General features: G+C 52.2%; 2 protein-coding genes across 5 annotated transcripts in view; one reads left to right on the top strand and one right to left on the bottom strand.

Annotated features, from left to right (window-relative positions):
• Nucleotides 1–18,143, top strand: part of Fam187b (family with sequence similarity 187 member B) — a 36,565-nt gene that overhangs the window by 1,479 nt on the left and 16,943 nt on the right. The window lies entirely within an intron of this gene.
• Lsr (lipolysis stimulated lipoprotein receptor) lies at nucleotides 666–17,083 on the bottom strand. 4 transcript variants are annotated; one of them, XM_028787662.1, is made up of 10 exons: nucleotides 16,694–17,083; nucleotides 15,485–15,829; nucleotides 9,207–9,326; nucleotides 6,027–6,083; nucleotides 5,316–5,462; nucleotides 2,056–2,217; nucleotides 1,881–1,940; nucleotides 1,651–1,782; nucleotides 878–1,506; nucleotides 666–795 (listed from the first exon to the last, which is right to left on the bottom strand). In XM_028787662.1, the coding sequence occupies exons 1-10, from the start codon at nucleotides 16,785–16,787 to the stop codon at nucleotides 760–762; spliced, it is 1,782 nt and encodes a 593-aa protein (XP_028643495.1). In that variant the 5' UTR covers nucleotides 16,788–17,083; the 3' UTR covers nucleotides 666–759. The 4 variants fall into 4 exon arrangements, with proteins under 4 accessions (XP_028643495.1, XP_028643496.1, XP_028643497.1 ...); XM_028787663.1 differs by having other exon boundaries at nucleotides 1,651–1,779; nucleotides 16,694–16,987; XM_028787664.1 differs by lacking the exon at nucleotides 6,027–6,083.

Raw genomic sequence — 18,143 nt, 5'->3', positions numbered from 1 at the left:
AACGCGGCCCTGCCCGGATGGCGGCCTCCCTGTTACCCAGATCGCCGGCTCCCGCGCCCGCCGCCCGACCCGGCCCGGTCCGGCGGCGGCTCGTGGCTGCAGCTGCCGCCGCTTTCTATCACACCCCCCCCCTTCATTTTTTTCCTTTTTTTTTTTTTTTTCCTCCTTTACTGGAGCTGCGCGCGCGCGGTGGCGGCGACGGCGCGATCCCGGGGCGGGCGGGGGCGCGCGCGCGGGGCGGAGGGAGAGGGCAGGCCCCGGGGAACGCGCGCGCTTGCTTGTCTGTCTCCTGGTGGCGGCTGGGCGCGCACACGCACAGGAGACCGGGGGTGTGGGGGGAAACTCTACAAGGGACCGCCACGGACTGGAACGCAGGCCCGGCTGGAACGCCCGGCAACACGGACGCGGGGTTCAGATCGCCGGGCCACGGGGTTGGAAGACCGTAAAGTAGGTCGTAGAGGAGCCGGGAGGATGGCGAGCGGGGCTGCGCCCTCGCGCGCTCCCGAGGGCGCGAGGACGCATGCGCACGTCGGGGCGGGGCAGGGCGGAGGCGGCTTGGGGCACGTACTCCAGGAGGCTGGCCAAGGAGGAGGCAGAAGGTCTGTACGGTCCCTTCTTTCGCTGGTCCCCTCCTCCCAATTCGCGCAGCAAAACAGATGCTTAGATCTTGTGATTAGGCATTTATTAGGCTGGGTTAAGAGTCTCATCAATATTCCAATTAAAAAAAAAAAGTATAAAAGCTACATACAAAACGTGGGATCAGACGACTAAACTTTCCCGACTCAGGGCCAAATTCTGCAAAAGGAGAAAAGAAAACGTGTTAAGTGTATGGGCTGGAGGAGGGGGGTCCTGAAGGTCTTAAGTCAGAGGGTCTCACCTTTTTCATCCTCCGCTCCCTCGAGGCCTGCGAGTCAGTCTCTGAGTAAGGCGGAGGTGCTGGGGGATAGTGGTCCTCCTCTTCTTCTTTTTCCTCCCTGTAAATTCGCCTTCTCTCTCCAGACCCCTTTTTCTTTAAAGCCTCTTCTAATAGTCGTCCATCATACTGAGGGTCCCTTGACCTGAAGCCAGCATCCCGAGGATCGCGGGATCGCTGACGGGATCTGGGATCACCACGTGGATCCCTAGACTTGAAGTCGTCATAATAGTGGGGATCTCGGGAATGTGGCAAGTCCCTAGGATCATCGGGGTCATAGAGGTCATCCCGGCTGCGACTTCTCGGGGGTGCATAGGCCCGTCCTCTCCGTCCGCTACTTGGGGGAGAAGACCGTCCAGATTCAGTGGAGCCAGGCCGGTTGATGTCATCTAGAGCATCCACAGAGCGGGCCCGGGGCCGCCCAGACCCCCAATCACCCCTTGGCTGTTCTTGAAGGGATTCCTGTTCCCATGTTCTGGGACTCCGAGGGGAGTGGCGATTCCACTCCTCATCCCTGATGGGGGTGAGGGCAGGAGCCCTGGAAGGTCGAGATCGCCAGTCATCTTCATGGAGGGAGGTTACTTCACTCATGGCTGTAGAGAAGGGAGATATCACTGGTACTAAGATGGGTTCAACCTTGTCACCCATAGGTTCACACCCTCCCCTGGGGGCACCGCAGGCAAGGATTGTCTGTGCAAAACTGGTAGCAAAGCATGCTTCATCCCCCTCAGGCTCACCCCGTTCCACTCTGCCATTGGGAGGGCCAGGCCGGGAAGGGTCAAAGTTGGCTAGCTCCTTCTCCATGTAGTATAGGACCCTCATGGAGTCATCTTGCTGGTTAGCCTGGATCCTGTAGCCACTCCGTACTTCTGAGGAGAGGAACAAGGTGATTTTTTTTTTGGGGGGGGGGGACATGGATGAGAATCAACCCTCCAGGCACAACCACTTCAAAATAACAGGTTCTTACCTGAAGATACACTGCCATCCACTTCACGCAGCAGAGGTACCTGGGAGCTGTGGCCACCAACTAGTAGAGACTGGTTATCAGTGATCCATTGCCATTTGGAGCAGAGTTGGGCATTCCCAAGCTCCCTTCCAGCTCCGTCCCACCCCTTGTCAGGTCTCTCCCCCCCAGGCCTCACCTGAGCTATTCCTGTCAAAGTCTCCAGGGTACCCATAGGGATGACCCATGGGAATCATGGCCGGCGGAGGTGGTGGGGTCTTGGCAGGAGAGAGGTGGGTATAGATGCTGGGGGCATAGATGCTCGGGGCACCCGAGGTGGCTGCTTTGCCAGCAGCATAAACTGGGAAGGCAGATTGGTATGAGAATGATCAGAAGCTGTGCAGTCCCATGCTGGAATGGGATTCTGGGGGACATGGTTCTGACCCTCGGTACCTTCCCTGCAGTATTCTAGGCTGGGGGCACAGCCTTCACCAAGTCCCTACGTCTTATCTGACTTCTCATGGAGTTGAGAACAGCGGTGTTCACGGATACATCAGGTCCCCAATCTATACATGGTGGTTTGCCAACAGCTGACAATGGAAAGATTTCATGTGAAACTCAAGGGTAGTTGTCTTTCTGTCTGTCTGCGTTTGGGAACTGGGAAACAATCCCAGAACCTCAGACTTCCTGGTTGTTTTTCCACCGAACCACATTCCCAACTTCTGCCCCTCCCCCCTCCTTATCTTGAGACAAGGACTCGTAAGTGGCTGAGAAGGAATCCCAAACTCTGCAGCCAAGGTAGACCTTGAACTTGTGATCCTCCGGCCTCAGAAACCAAGGACAGATCTGTATCTAAAGGCATTAGTAGTCAAAGTCACTCTCTTTACATAAAAAAGCCCCTGGGCCAACTACTGTCCCCATAAGCTGGGGCAGCCTAGCCCATACAGTGGAAAAGTCAAGTCTGTTGGGTCCATAACATCCTGTCACCTCCCAGTGGCAGTAAGCGGAGGGAGGCAGACACACATGGGAGCCCCCTAAAGTAATACAGTGCCTTCCGGGTTTCCAACTACTGGCCGTACCCACCCAGCTGATTCTAGCTTGACAGTTTAGGGTAAACTGTTCTCAGGCTAGAAGCTGGGTGGTAAATACTAGCTACCCAAGAGACTGAGACAGGGGGATTACTGTTCAAGGCCTATCGGAGCTAGAGGCTTTTTGTCTGTTCTCACCATCGTCACTATTCACATTCATTGTGTGTGTGTGTGTGGAAGTCAGAAGACCACTTGCAGAAATTTGCTCTCCTTCCTCCACAGGGGTCCTAGGGGACAGATTCCTGCTGCAGGCTTGGCAGCAGCTGCCTTTACTAACTGAACCAACCATCCTTCCAGCCCTGGCGTCCTGCACTTTTTTTTTTTTTTAGACTTCCATTAATTGTGTGTGTTGGGGGACGTGGATATGTGCATTTGTGTATAGGTGCCTGTGGAGGCCAGAGGAATAAGAGAGCCCTGAGGTGGGAGGCACGGAGTTGAGAATCAAATGCTGGTCCTCATGAGAGCAAGGGTGTTTTGTTTTTGGTTTTTGGAGACAGGGTTTCTCTGTGTAGCCCTGGCTGTCTTGGAACTCACTCTGTAGACCAGGCTGGCCTCGAACTCAGAAATCCACCTGCCTCTGCCTTCCAAGCGCTGGGATTAAAGGCATGTGCCACCACTGCCCGGTGAGAGCAAGGGTTTTTTAACCACTGAGCTTTTTGTTTGGTTTTTTCAAGACAGGGTTTCTCTGTGTCACAGCCCAGGCTGTCCTGGAATTTGCTTTGTAGACCAGGCTAGCTTCAAACTCAAAGAGCACCAGAGCCAAAGGCATGTGCCACCACACCCAGCTAATCTCTCCAGTCTTGAAGGGCTCCAGAATTTTAAGGCCAGCCAGCTTGAGTTAGGAAGAGGCAAGCGGTCTTGAAGTAAGTAAAAAGGAGGCCTGGGAATGTATGTAGGTCAGCGGTAGGGTGTTTGCTTAGCATGCTTGTTCAATACAAAAGTTACTGGACTCTCCTCGGGATGCTACAGGCTTCCTCTAATTTGGGAGCAGAAAACTTCAGTACTCAGCTCTGTCCGTGAGGAGACCCTTCACCGTGAGGTGACCGGCTAGGTTATAATTAGCAGCAGGCTGACCCTTCTATAAGGCAATAAGGAACTGGGGCAGGGAGGACAGGAAGAAACTCCCACGGAGAAGCAGTGGGACCCTAGGTATGTGACAGTGGAGCCTAGATGGACCTAGCTCCAGTCTTAGTGCTTGCAGCTCCTGGGGTTCCCTCAACATCTGTAAAATGGACCCACAGTCCATGTTAGCATGGTCAGCAAGACCACAGAAGGCTTCTCCCTGAGAGCAGCTGTTCGAGCATACAGCGAGGCGTCTTCATCCTAGCACTTCACAGTTGTCTCTTAGTGTTGGGAAGCCAAGAAGTTGGGACCCTAATAGAGAAGGGAGCCTGGCTCACCGGTCACACACACAGTGCACAGCAGGCCTCCCTGACCTGTGCATCGGCTCACAGCACCGTCCAACGGGGGCAGGTGTGGAGTGTGTTATGTGGACCTCACCAATGCCATCCACATGCAAACCTCCAGGTTCCTGTGCAGAGCTCTGCTGTAACTGCATCGGCCTATCGGGCACCTAGCTGGCGTCAAAGCCCCACTTGGCCTGTTCTCTTCTGTGGGCTATGTATCAGGGTGCAGGAGTATCCAGACAGCCTCTCAGGGGAAACTAAAGGGCACAGGGAGATGGAGTTACCCATTTCCTTATCCTCTCTTCCACTGCTTTATGTATCTGCTCCCAGTTTCCATTCCCAGCCCTCCACAGGTACCCACTTGGATGTGAGAGAGGCATCTCAATATCACACAGGACTGCAGCTTGAGTGGTTGTGTGCTGCTTAATCTACAAACACCATTTAGCATCTTACCTTTCCACTTGAGGTTTCTGCTCTGTTTGAGACAGGATCCTGTGTAGCCCAGGCTAGCCTCAAACGTCTGATCTTCCTGTCACTGTCTTTCCACACTGCTGGGATTCCCTAAGAACACCCACCTTGATTTTGTTTTTTAAAAGGAGCTCTATCTTCCTGTGATATTACCTACGATGATATCTCGGAATGTTGGACATTACTGGTTTTGGTGGTCTTGTTTTTGAGCCACAGCCATAAAATTAGCCTCTCAAAGGAAAAAACTCACAAGTTAGGGTTGTAGTTCGGTGGTGGCAGTGTTTGCCTAGCACGCACAGGGCCCCTGCTTCAATCCCCAACACAAGAATAAGAGAAGCCTCAACATAAAGGAAATCAAAGCTGAAGTAAGCGAATGATTACGGGAAGTAACAGGTTCTACACGGTCTGCTGTGCACACCGCCTCAGTCTCCAGATCTGGAAGGCAGGCGAATGTGCCCAGCAGAGTTCCAGTGGGAGAGCAGGTAAGGGGCACTTACGGGCCTCGGGGCAGCAGCACTTGTCTGGGCAGCAGGGACATCTGACATAGCAGCAGCAGGTGTGGGGACAGCACTGGCACCAGCAGATGCCCAGGAGGAGGAAGAGGAGGAGGCTCGCCAGGCAGACCACGACCACAAAGAGCCAATCTGCAGAAGAAGGAGAATGGTCCCTGAGCTGGGAGGACTGAGGATAACACGGGGACGGGCAGGGGACCAGGCTCCACAGGGTGCTATGGAGCCAGCACTGGGACAGGGAACTATCTGCAAAGCTCCTCAGAGAACCTGCAACTACAGCTTGGTTCTCTGTGCCCAAGACTAGGGCATAGCAACAAGGACACCAGCCTCAGGACAGCCTGGTTCAGAGACCTTATCCTGAGTTTAAATAGACAAAGCAGAGAGCAAGAAGGAGTCTGGCTGGAGCAACACAAACAGTAGCCTTCAGGAGGGGAAAGAGCCACAGGCCATACCCGAGCCCCAGAAGAACACTGCAGGCACCAGTCACTCGAGTCTCTTGCCTATGCCCCAGAACCTCTTTAACCAGCCCAGACCACCCCAAGCCCACAGCCAGGCCACTAGATGTCACAGAATGGGGCAGGTTTAGTGGAGGTCTCCAGCAAGAGGTAGTTAGGGGGTAGGGAGGGTAACTAGAAACAGAAGCAGTCTAGGGAGGGTGGGGGCAAGAGAAGCCCCACCAGGGATTCCACCCCATACCTTCCAAGGGCCCCGCCCGAAAACCAGGTAGGAGCTCAGGGGCCTCTGAGGTCCTGCCTGGAGGGACAAAAGAGAAACAAGATTATGTTGGCCGCGGCCAGCCCAAGCCACCGCCCTTAAGAACAGCTAGCTTCAACTGGTCTTTAGAAAACGCGTCCCAAACAGAAAAGGAGACAATGGTGACTTAGGACAGTCCAAGCCAAAGGTATCTATACCTTCCACCCTGCCACAGGAGCCCCATCACATATGCCATGGATCCTAAGGGCCCGACCTCAGCCTGGCACGCCATCTCTCCCACCTACACAGGTCCTGTTAGGCAAAGTATGTGAGCCCTGGAGCCCACCAAGAATTTATTGTTTCAGTCTCACACTGTAGTTCAGGTTGGTCTTGAACTTGAAGCAATCCTGCTGCCTCAGCCTCCTGAGTTCTAGGATTATAGGCGTGAGCTACCACTCAGGGCTCAAAATGAAGAACTTTGGGTAATTTATGGCTACAAGGGTTGACTGCGGCTACTGGTAGGTTTGCCCATGCTCCAGTGAATGGCCCCATACCCATAAGCATAGAGTCAGTAATAACTGAACTCAGTAGGCTAGTAAAAAAAAAAGGAATTTGGAAGGGAAACATGTTAAGGGTATCTGGGGCAAGTTGGAGGTAGGGAATGGGTTATGTACATGCATATAACCAAAACATCTGATACATACTTGCATGAAATTATCAAAGAATAAATATATTAAAACTTAAATAGTAAAGTATGAAAAAAATGATACCAAGTATATCACAATGAATTATTTATAGTGACACAATTACAAAATGCAATGTATCTACTTTTGAAGTTGTGGAGCTTAAACCCAGGACCTCACGAATGCTAAGCATGTACTTTAGCACCTAGCTACACTCCAGCCCGCAGTATTTTTTTTTTTCAGTGGAGTAAAGGGCTATGAAGGCACATTAAAATTGTATATGGACCTGGTTTTGTGACCAAGGAAGATTTGAGTACTGTTCACAAATCAGGTCACACACACAAGTTTCAAGACCCTTCTCTAGGGCATAGTGGAGGCCCCGTGCCCGCCAAGCACTGGCTCAGGAGAGTTTGCATGTACACACACACAGACACACACTCACACTCCACACCAACACACCTCTCCAGAGTATGTGCGCTTGGCAGCTGGGCGTCGTGGCTGAGGCAAGAGCACCATGAGTTTAAAACAGCCTTAGCTACGTAATGAAGGTTACATGGGACTCTGGCTCACCATAAATAAGAAACAAAACCATGGCTCAAGAAGCCAAAACTGTGTATCATGACACTAGGACAATGCTACTCATGACAGGACTTCCTCTTCCTCGGAGAGCACAGCTGGGCTTTCCACAGGCTCCCTCCCTCACACATCACCACCACCTTGGTGCCTAACATCTCCCAGTCAAGTTATGTTTGGATTTTAAAAGCTTCTGAGTTTCATCAACTTGTGGTGACACATGCTATAATTTTAACCCAAGCATTCAAGAGGGACGAGATATTGGGGATCTGGGGGGGTTGCCACTTTAAGCCGATTTGGGCTACATGGCGAAACCTTGTTTTTTGAAAATCCTAGTTTGTTTTTAATAGTATCAACAACTAGATACAACCCACAAACATGGCACAAAACTCATGAGCTCCTCAGTGGTTCCAAGAACCGCTGATCATGCTCCCAACAAAGGTCCCGAGGCCATCGGAGGGAGGATCCCACTGTTGGCCCTTTGTGCTGTGGCCTGAGCCCTCTGGACCTGTTCCCACCACGCACTTGCTCACACACGAAGATGGAAGCTTCTCTCGAATCCAGCTTGTGTCATGAAAGACTACGTGTTGGCTTCTTGTGACTGGCCCAGGAGAGGAAGCCACCTAGCCAGACTGGAGATCCTGGGAACACTACTACCCTGCCATGTTTTAGACACACACTTTCACACACGGCATAAATCACCGCCCCCCACACACACACCAAAAGGGCAGAAGACAAACTGTGTTTGGACAAGGGACTCAGGGTATACTGTGACCCTAGAGATGTGACAGTGGGTAGGTCCAACCTCAGTTATACAACTAGCCTTCCAGACCCCAGAATACATAGGAAAATATTCAAAAGAAAATGTCCCTTCTACTCCCTTTTTAAACAGCTAGCCCAGGCTAGCTAGAAAGTCACTGTATAGCTCCGATAAGCCTGAAATTCAATGTAGCCTAGGTCATTCTTAAAGGAACTATGTGGCTCAAGATTGGCCTAGAATGAACTATCTCTCTTTCTCTTTCCCTCCCTCCCTCTCCCTCTGTCTCTGTCTCTAAGATTTATTTTACACTGTCACTGTCTCCAGACACACCAGAAGAGGGCATCAGATCCCATTACACATGGTTGTGAGCCATCATGTAGTTGCTGAGAATTGAACTCAGGACCTCTGGAAGAGCAGTCAGTGCTCTTAACCGCTGAGCCATCTCTCCAGCCCTTAGCTTGGGGCTCTTGATTGTATTGACTCAGCCTCCCAAATGGGCCACCACCCTCTCAAGATACATGACTTGAACAAACATGTATAGACTTGTTTTCTTGCTGTTAATCATCTCAGCGACAGCGTAATAGCTTGAACTATAACATACTTGCTTTATCAGGTATTCTAAGTAACCCATGGACAATGGAAAGATTACTGATTCCAGGTGAGCACTCCACTATTTTCTATAGGGACCCAGAACAACAGACCCCCCCCCACTCCCCACTTCAGGGAAGTTCTCACTACCAATTAACTCTGCCCAGGGTCTCTATTTTGTAGCTGTTTGTCCTTGAACTTGCTACATAGACCAGGCTGGCCACAAGCTCAGAGATGTATCTGTCTCTGCTTCTGCCTCCAAGTGCTGGAATTAGAAGCATAAGCCACCACACCTGCCTCTGCATCTGTGCGGTTTAGAACCAGAGACTAGAGGTAGATTCCTCGGTTCACTCTTACTTGGACTCTGGCTAATTTAAAATGCCACAGAGATTCGGAAGGGTCCTGTCTGGGGGGCGGGGCACGGAGAAGCCCAAGTGACTGGCAGTCCCGCAAGGGAGGGAGCAAAGCAGGTAACAGGGTCCAGCTGGATGACAGAGGGTGGACACACAAGAGTGGACAAGAGGCATGCCAGCTCCCACTCCCCCGCTTCCCACACCCTCTGAGTCCAGCCCCACTCACCAAGGACAATGAGCTCTGCATATGCCTCGTTATTCCCATCCAGATCTTGGGCTGAGACCACGGAGCAGTAATACACTCCACTGTCTCCCCAGGCCGTCTGCTCGAACGTCAGGTCAGCATCTGGGTCAAGAGACAGTACGAAGACAGCTCAGGGAGGGTACTCTTAAGATCGGCAGGGGCTGAGCCCCCTACATCATGAGAGAGCGAAAGGAAATCATTGGTTAGGGCTAGAGAGATGGCTCATCCGTTAAGAGCGCTTGTTGTTCTTGCTGAGGACACTGAGTTCGGCTCCCAGGACCCTCATGATAACCATCTCTAACTCCAGTTCCAGGGGATCCAATACTCTCCCCTGACATCCCCAGGCACCGGACAAGCATGTGGTACACAGATATAAACAGGCAAAAAACACTTACACATAGAAGTAAGTATCAAATCATTAGGTTTTGTTTGATACAGTATCTCACTATGTATCCCAGGCTGGCCTTGAACTGGAAAATCCTCCCACTTCAGCTTCCCGAGTGCTGGGATTTCAGAGGAGTACCTGCCAGCTAAAATGAAACCATTCATCCAAGAGCGTACTACTTTTTATGTATTGCTCTGAACACCAAAGATGGGTTATATGAAAACGTCTGGGTGCTAGCCGCGGTGGCACCAGCTGCTCATGCTGCACTCGAGAAGCTGAGGCAGCATAGTCTCAAGCTGAACAACAGTTTGGGCTATGTAGGATGATCCCATCTCAAAATAACACAGGCTAGGCCTGTGGTTCAGCGGTACAATGTTCGCCTAGCACACAGAGCGCCTAAGATTCCCCAGGACTGACATAAAACAAAGAAACCCAAACCAAGTCTAGGAGGTGAACATAATTATCACTGTGGTTTGGGGGGTGAGACACCTGGTGTGGAGCAATGACATAATCTAGCCATAGGTGGGGACGGTCTGACTCCAGGACTTGTGCTTTCCTCCTAGACACTTGCTTCTTACCGAGCAGAGTCTGATCTCTCTCATCAGGCCTTGGGGGTGGTGTGCAAAGCTAGGCAGTCAAGCTAACTAGGCCAGATCCCAGATAGGAGATGCCTGGGTACCAGGGAGTGGGTGTGGGAGAGCCAGCGACACTCCCAGATACTCCCAGTTCCAAACCCATCCATCTCCTTCCGTTCTGTCCCTACATTCCAGGTCAGTCCCAGGGCTTGGGGACGCTCTGGTCCGAAGCAGCTCCAGGCAAAGTCCCTGCTAATTACACTACTAATGAAAGTCTTTAGCACATCTGGCTTCCTCTCTCTTCCCCAGGCCCTAATTAGTTACAGCCTTTAATCAACACAGCAAGGCCGGGACAGGGAAGCCTCTGCTTGGAGACTCTATCTTAGTGTCTTAGCCAATAGAATCCCAGAGGTTCATAACCTTGGTCTTCTCAGCCACGGGCTCCTGATGACCTGCCTGCCACCTGGATCCACGGGCCCAGGAGCCTGCATGACAACCTGCCCACCACACCCAGGATAGCAGTCAACTTTGGGTGCCCAGATCCGCGGTACCTGCACTGACTGAGACACCAGCTATTAATACGGGCTAAAGCTTCCTCAGAAAGAAAGCCCTTTTGAGAATCTATCTAGATCATGCCAAGCACAGTCCCCAGGCTCACAAAGCCCTCAGCATGTTCTCTGGTCACTAGCTACGGCAATGTCATCCTCAGGATCTCAGTGGCCTTCAGTCCATCCCTGGCTACCCCATGTACATCGCCAGTCCACTGAAGCTTTTCACCCTGCTCCCATGCTAACTCTGTCTTCACCTCTGACAAACATGGCAGAAGAATGGAGTCAGCCTCAGCTACCTCTGGTCCTTTGGAAGGTTATCCCTCTCCTTAACTTGTATTGCTGGTCCCAGAACTGTAACCATCTGGTTATCAAATAAACAGTCAGTCTACTCATGCCACTTTCAACATGGCTGAAGGTATGGTGGCGTGTGTCTCCAGCTCTGGGGAGGTTAAGGTAGAAGGATGGAGAGTTTGAAGTCAGCCTGGACTACACAGTGAGACCACCTCAACCCCTACGCCGCAACAAAAAACCAGAAGTGCATCGAATATTCCAGGAAGTGTGCAACTAACCTTCCTTAGAAGGTGGAGATTGGCACAGTGTTGCCAGGGGTTACTCTGGAGTTCCCTGGCCCTTCCAGGGGATCCCGAGGTCACACTTACTTTACAGTACTAACACCCGACCAGCCTTCCCCTTTAACCTCTCAGGAATGTTCAAAGGAGTTTTCCATGTGACCTGTAATCTCACAGCCGACCAAAGCTGCTTGGAAAACTCTTGCTTCTACTGAGCTAGGCCAAGGAGACAAGTAAAAATAAAAAACAATGCCACCACTTACTTCATTTAAATAATGATTATTATTTTTTTTTTAGTTTTGGCATTTGTTGTTTTTTTTTTCATAAAAGGTATGTTCAGTTCTTTGACTGACTTTCCCTTTTGAGACTTGGCTGGCCTGGAACTCACATTAGTTTGCTAACAATCAAAACAAAAGCTTGAGCCAGATGTGATGGCACAGATGTATCATTCCCAGCACTTGGGAGGCTGAAGTATGAGACTCTGAGTTCAGAGCCAGCCTGGGCTGCAGAGTGAACTCCTGGAGACACCAAGGCTCCCAGAGTTCTTCAGAAATCAGACAGTTCAGAAGTCCCGAGAAGAATCTAGAACCTCCCCGGAGGAAAGTTTGTCCTTACAGCACCTCAGACTGGAGTTAAACACATACTGCCTATCAGATGGTGAGAAGCAGTATGAAGGACATGCCCTAGGAGTGACAGCAGGGGCTGCGTAACTCTGGGAAGGCTGCCCAGGGTAACCGTGGAGGAGCGGAAGACTGACTCCCTCTCCAAGGTCAGGCTTGTAGAGATTACGGTTGCGTTATGCACAGATTCCCATCTTAGACACTAACCTTTCACAGAACGCTCAAAGACTCAGTGACTTAAGACTGCCCTAAATATCCCTGTCTTTTTCTGCACGGCTCTCTGAAGTTGTGTGTCTAGGGTCCAACAGTGGGTGTCTGGTGTTGTGAATTGGAGCACCCATGGGTAACACTCTTGGAGATAGCACAAGGGGACCCAGGACTCATTGGCCGTGGTGCCCACCCAACTGTTCTGTCTCCCATGGGCCTATGGTTTTGATTACTCCTTCCTGACCCATGCGCTCTTACAGCAAGCCTCTCCCAAAGCCGAAGGCGTGAACAGGAGCCCCCTGCCATGGGAAATGATTACATAGGCCAGACATTAAAACCAGGGCCTCCAGGACCAGATCTGGGCCTTGCTGTATTGTACTTGGCCCATCAGATGTTTGTAGAACCCATGAAAAGGCTTTCCGGCTCCTTTTGATCACTCCTGAGGCCTGGGTCCACCTCCTTCCTGTGTGGCACACCCTGTTCCTGGTCCCTGCTGGCCCCCAAGATCACAGGGGCTGGGCAGTGATTCCATGTGTGAGGTGAGAGGCCAAGATACTGGTCTCCAGTGGGACCCAAGCCTGGGCTGTATCCTGACTCCTTACTTACACACAGCGGAGGGATACCTCACGATTTCAGAGGCCCTCAGGGTCCTGTTCAGATACTGTTCAGACAGCTCGGAATGGGGGTAGGGGTAGGGGAACATGGCTCCAAACAGCCCGAGGAAGTTAACACTAGGCCCTCCACTGTAATACCCCACAGCTCCCAAAGCAAGAGGAGTGAAAGGGGGGCCCTGGGAGACGGGCATCTATTCTTTCTATCATTCTTTTCTTTTGCAGTTCTTGGGGACAACCTACGTCCTTACCCGTACTAGACAGGCACTGTACCACCCAGATGCATCCCAATCTACTTTTTACTATTGGAGACAAGGTTTCACTAGGTGGCCGGGGATGGCCTTGAACCTTGAACTTCTTACAGTACACAAACTCGGGCACACACCCTGTCTCAGCCTCCTGAGTAGCTGGAGACAGGTTACACTTACTTTCACTCTTAAAAAGTAGGAGGGCAGGTGGCCTTCGGGACACCAACTGAGAAGTTCACCTCTTAAGTGCCTCCTAAATACTTTGTCCTCAGAGCTGAAGAGGAGGGAGGCTCTCACGGCTACTGGGACTTCTGAAAAGATGGCCACTTAAGTGTCACTACTGAGATAAGCCAGCGAGAGGGCTCTGAAGTCTCCCAGGACATCCTGACAGACATTGAGTTTTGTGTTCCCTCAGAGCACATCCAATTCCAGCCAGCCTTCAAGGATTTCTCTGTATTTATGCTGTCCTGATCATTATTAGGCCCAGTGGGAATTCCCAAGGAGCCCTCTCTCTCTCCCCAGCTTCATGGACAGCCGCAGCTTAGCGCTGAGTTTCCATGGGGATTCAAGGCAAGTCTGATCCCTTGGGATCCTGCTTTTCACCTGTGTCCTGCCAGCGACAGAGGGAACATTCTACAGTCAAGAGTCACCTGCTTCCTGTGCTTCTACACAGAATTAAAAACAATCCCGTAAGGCAAATAACGCATGGCTCCACTTAGCCAGGGAGGCCTGTACCCTCTTCTTCTTTTTTTTTTTTTTTTGGTTTTTTGAGACAGGGTTTCCTTATGTAGCCCTGGTTGTCCTAGAACTCACTCTGTAGACCAGGCTGGCCTGGAACTCAGAAATCCGCCTGCCTCTGCCTCCCAAGTGCTGGGATTAAAGGCGTGTGCCACTACTGCCCAGCTCCACTGCCATCTCTATGTCTTTCCTCCGCCCTCGGGATTCTTCAAATCATGCTGGCAAAGACGGTGCACCCCAGTCATTCCACAAATCACCAAAAGCTATTTTCTTCGTAGCTTGTAAAACTACCTGAAATCTCCCAAGCCCAGGCTGGCCTCCAACATGCTACATGGCTGAGGGTGGCTTTAACTCCGTATCTACCTCCACCTTCCCCATGCTAGGATCAGACGTGTGCACCACCATGCTTGGTGTGCTCTCTCTTCCTAGGTCTTCTCACTGCCGGTCTCACTTCTAGAAGGCAACCTGGGGCAGAGACAGGGTCCGGGTTATTCTGCTCACTACCCTTTTCCAAGTGCTTCTAAGAGCACCTGAGACACAGTAGATCCTTGACAAATACCAGGTCAGTGGCTGTGGATATAACTCAGTTGTAGAGCACCGGCCTAGAATCCCCCAGTGAGGAGCTGGAGGGAGTGTGGTTCTGAGGTAGATCACTCTCCAAGAGTCTCCCAGTGAGGAATTGGGAGTGTGGCTCAGTGGTAGAGCCCCTGCCTAGAATCCCCCAGTGAGGGGCTGGGGGCGTGGCTCAGTGGTAGAGCCCCTGCCTAGAATCCCCCAGTGAGGGGCTGGGGGTGTGGCTCAGTGGTAGAGCCCCTGCCTAGAATCCCCCAGTGAGGGGCTGGGGGCGTGGCTCAGTGGTAGAACTCCTGCCTAGAATCCCCCAGTGAGGGGCTGGGGGCGTGGCTCAAAGGTAGCGCTAGCTACCTAGCTCTAACTAGCACATGCCAAGCCACCCATCTCTAACACCATCAGAGAACAAAAATAATGAATGCATGCATTCATTCTTCATTGATTGGAGACTAGATCTACAGCGGTGGTGTTCAAACTCAGCCGCTATCAACTGAATAACTTCCGGCAAAACATTTATCTCTAAGGTCCTCTGAAAAAAAACGACAACAGAACGGAGTTATTCAATTACTGTGTGGTCCACCTGTGCTAATCCACTCCAGGCGACTCTAAAGCAGGCCTTGTATGTATCTCACTACATACAGCTGATCTTGAACTCAAGATCCTTCTACCTCAGCCTCCCAAGTGCTGGGATTACAGGTGTGTTACCAAAGCTGGCTAAAGTATTACTTCTTATTGCTGGCATTTTAGTATTATAAAGCAATTCCCCACTTTAATCTCTACTACTACTTTTTTGTTGTTGTTGTTTTTTTATCTGCAAGCTTTTGACACTGTATGTTTAGCCTGTCTCCCTTATAACACCCTAAATTCTGTAAGAGGGTGATTTGATGGTTTCATTTCTGTCTATGTTCCAGAGCCTGGCACAGACTTGGCATATAGTCCGGGCTTTATTGTGGGATAATGGGATGGAAGGACAGATGGATGAATATGTGGGTAGGTGAGTGAATGGATCCATGAATGCATGGATGGGTAGGTGAGTGAATGGATCCATGAATGCATGGATGGGTGAGCGGTTGGACAAGTGGGTAGATGGAAGGATGCCTACCTTCATTAGCCCAGTTAAGACAGGACACTCAAACACTCTCACCCCCACCACCCGCAGAGGCTCCTCCCACCATGCCCCACATACTTCCTGTGATGGTGATCCTCCTGCCCTGGTAGTAGTCTCCCAGGGTCACAGCATTGCCCTGTTTGGTGGCCACCACCCTGACAGTGCGTACACTGTCCTGGCACTCCACATAGGGGTTGTAGCCGGGGTTGCCAGCCGCCAGCTGGGCATTGAGCTGGTTGTCCACACTGGCAGGTGAGAAGGCATCAGCAACACGGTCCCGGCAGAATGACTTGTACTTCCAGATCACGATGGGGGGTGTGAGGGTGCTGCCCATCTGATAGGTGCAGGGCAGTGTCACTGGCTGGAATAGGATCACGACGTGGTAGGGGTCAGACACAGTCACCTGGACAGCACTGGCAGGGTCTGAAAAGAAGAGTACAGTCATCGGAGATAGCCAAGTCCAGGGAGGTACCACACATCGGCGATGAGCCACACCACTTAGACAGTATACGCTGTCTCTTCAGAGCACCTAGTGTATTGTTCCTTAATCTCCTAGGCTGGTGAGGCAGATCGGATAATCATGTCCATTTTATACACCTACGGGGCTGAAAAGTGATAAGTATGTAGCCGTAAGGGCTAGGTCCCTGAAATATTCTGTCCACATCCTCCTACCCAGAGACTCTTCAAAATGCAGATCCAAACCAACCAACATGCACGACCCAAGCCAACATTCAACAATCTAGGCGGAAGATGATTTAAGGTTCAAAAGTCCACCCTACAGATACCCCGGAGGTGGGTGGGGTGGGGAGTCCCCAATTCCACACCCACTCCAAGCCAGGGCACTGTTTTTCGAACTCTTCGCCTGATCCAACCCTCGAATGACCTCTTCCCGTTACCCCAACACTTAGAAATCTTGGGGTGCGTCCAAAAATCCCAGTGGCTGGCCTATCTCACGATCAGGAGGCCCTTACTCCTGCCTACAAAGGGTCCACTTCTCCATACAGCGCTCGGGCTTAGGATCCCCAGAGTTTTCACTTCCTGTTATCTCCAACAAAGGCGGAGGAGCCGGCTGGGCGCCACAAGAAAGTCCCTTCCTCGGGCACACAGGGGTCTCCTCAACCAGGCGGGCTCTGGAGATCTTGAATCTACACTCCCGCACCAACCATCATCCCCGACTCCCCGCCACTTCGTTCCAGGTCTTCCAGGGGCGGTGAGAAGCCCAGCCCTCCATTCACCTCCTGTAGCGCCCTTCCGCCGTCCCACAGCACCGGGGACCCCAATCCTTACCTGAGCAGTAAATGATGAGAAAGAGACTCACGAAGACCACGGTGGCCAGGCGGGAGTCAGGCGCTCCAGAACACGCGCTGGCCGCCGGCGCCATCGCGGCCGTCCAGCAGCGACGGTGCCCGCGAGTCCCCTCCCAAGTATCCGGAGAGTAGGGGGCGCGGCGAGCACCAAAGCCGAGAAGCGTACGTGCTGCGCCGGGCCCCTAGTCCAAGTCCATTTTCCCCTCACTGGAGGAGTTCTAACCCACAAGAAGAACTTGGACGAAGCTCATGCCTTCGGCTTCTCGGGGACAACTGACCCGGTGCGCGGTGGCTCTCCGGGTCACTCTACCCCCTGCGCGCTCCCGGGAATGGAACCGCCCAGGTACACAAGGGTGGGAGCCCCGGGGCTGGGCTTGGGGGTGGGCGGCGGGGGCGGGCCTTGCCGGCCTCCCTCCCCGGAAGTGGGCTGACTCAGGTGCGCTCCTGCCTCCAGGGCCTGAACCAAATGACCGCTTTGCCAGGAGGGTGCCTGCACGAGAGGCGACCTGTGCAGCCACCTGCTGCTCTGGCCAAAATTGAAAGGACTGCACTCCCTGAGGACAGAGACCCTCTGGGCGTGCTCCACCTGCCGAGAGGGGCCGGGCCCTATGTGCACCTGTTCGTCGCTGGTCCACACCCCTGTCCCGGGCGCCGATGGACCCGCCTAGGTGCGCCCTGCAGGGAGGTGCCAGGCTGAGCCAGGTCCCGGCTGGCAGGGGCACGTCGGTGACGCTGCCTGCCTTCCCACTCTCGTCCTGGTGGGGGAGGTGCTGCGGTCTTTCTGGGCTTCCCATTTGACTGATTCGAGGAATCAATGAGCTCTTACTAGAAGAGCTGCTCTGGCCCCCTAGGGGACACTTGTGGGGACAGCACCTTTTAAAAAGTTGCAGTTTTACTTCTGCAGTTTCCTTACTTTCCTCATTTCCTAACTTGTGGTTCCTTTTCCACCTCCCCCTCTCGGGTATCCCTCGCTCTTGGTCGGGCTTCCGGAAGTTCTGATGCTTAAAGGCGCTGAGCCAAGACTGGAGACTAACAGACCAGTTTCGGTTCAAAGGTTTCCAGGCCGTAACCTGCACCCCAGGCGCTGCCAGTACTCTCGTCCCTCTCAGCGCAACACTGCTGCTCCCTGGTGGCGGCGAGGGGAAACGCATCCTGGGAGACATTTTTTTTCCTACCATTTTTCTGTTTTATAAAAGGGTCACATTCTTCCGCTCAGAACTTCGTTGTAGTCCCTCCCATGCAAAATTTAAAGTACATTGGCTTGATTGACCTTCCACAACCAACTTCTCTTAGTTGACTTCAGCCATACTGGCTTGGCTGGCCCTGAATCAGACTTTCACATATGGCTGGTTTAGCTACCAGAATTCCCTTCCTGCTGCAGACACCTGCTATAGGGCCGCTTTCAAAGGCAAAGGCGGGTCATAAGATTT

This window comes from Grammomys surdaster, unplaced genomic scaffold, assembly GCF_004785775.1.
Source record: "Grammomys surdaster isolate TR1022 unplaced genomic scaffold, NIH_TR_1.0 125671, whole genome shotgun sequence".
Classification (NCBI taxonomy): domain Eukaryota; kingdom Metazoa; phylum Chordata; class Mammalia; order Rodentia; family Muridae; genus Grammomys; species Grammomys surdaster.
Note: the sequence above shows the minus strand (reverse complement) of the source record. Positions and strands in the feature narration are given on the sequence as shown.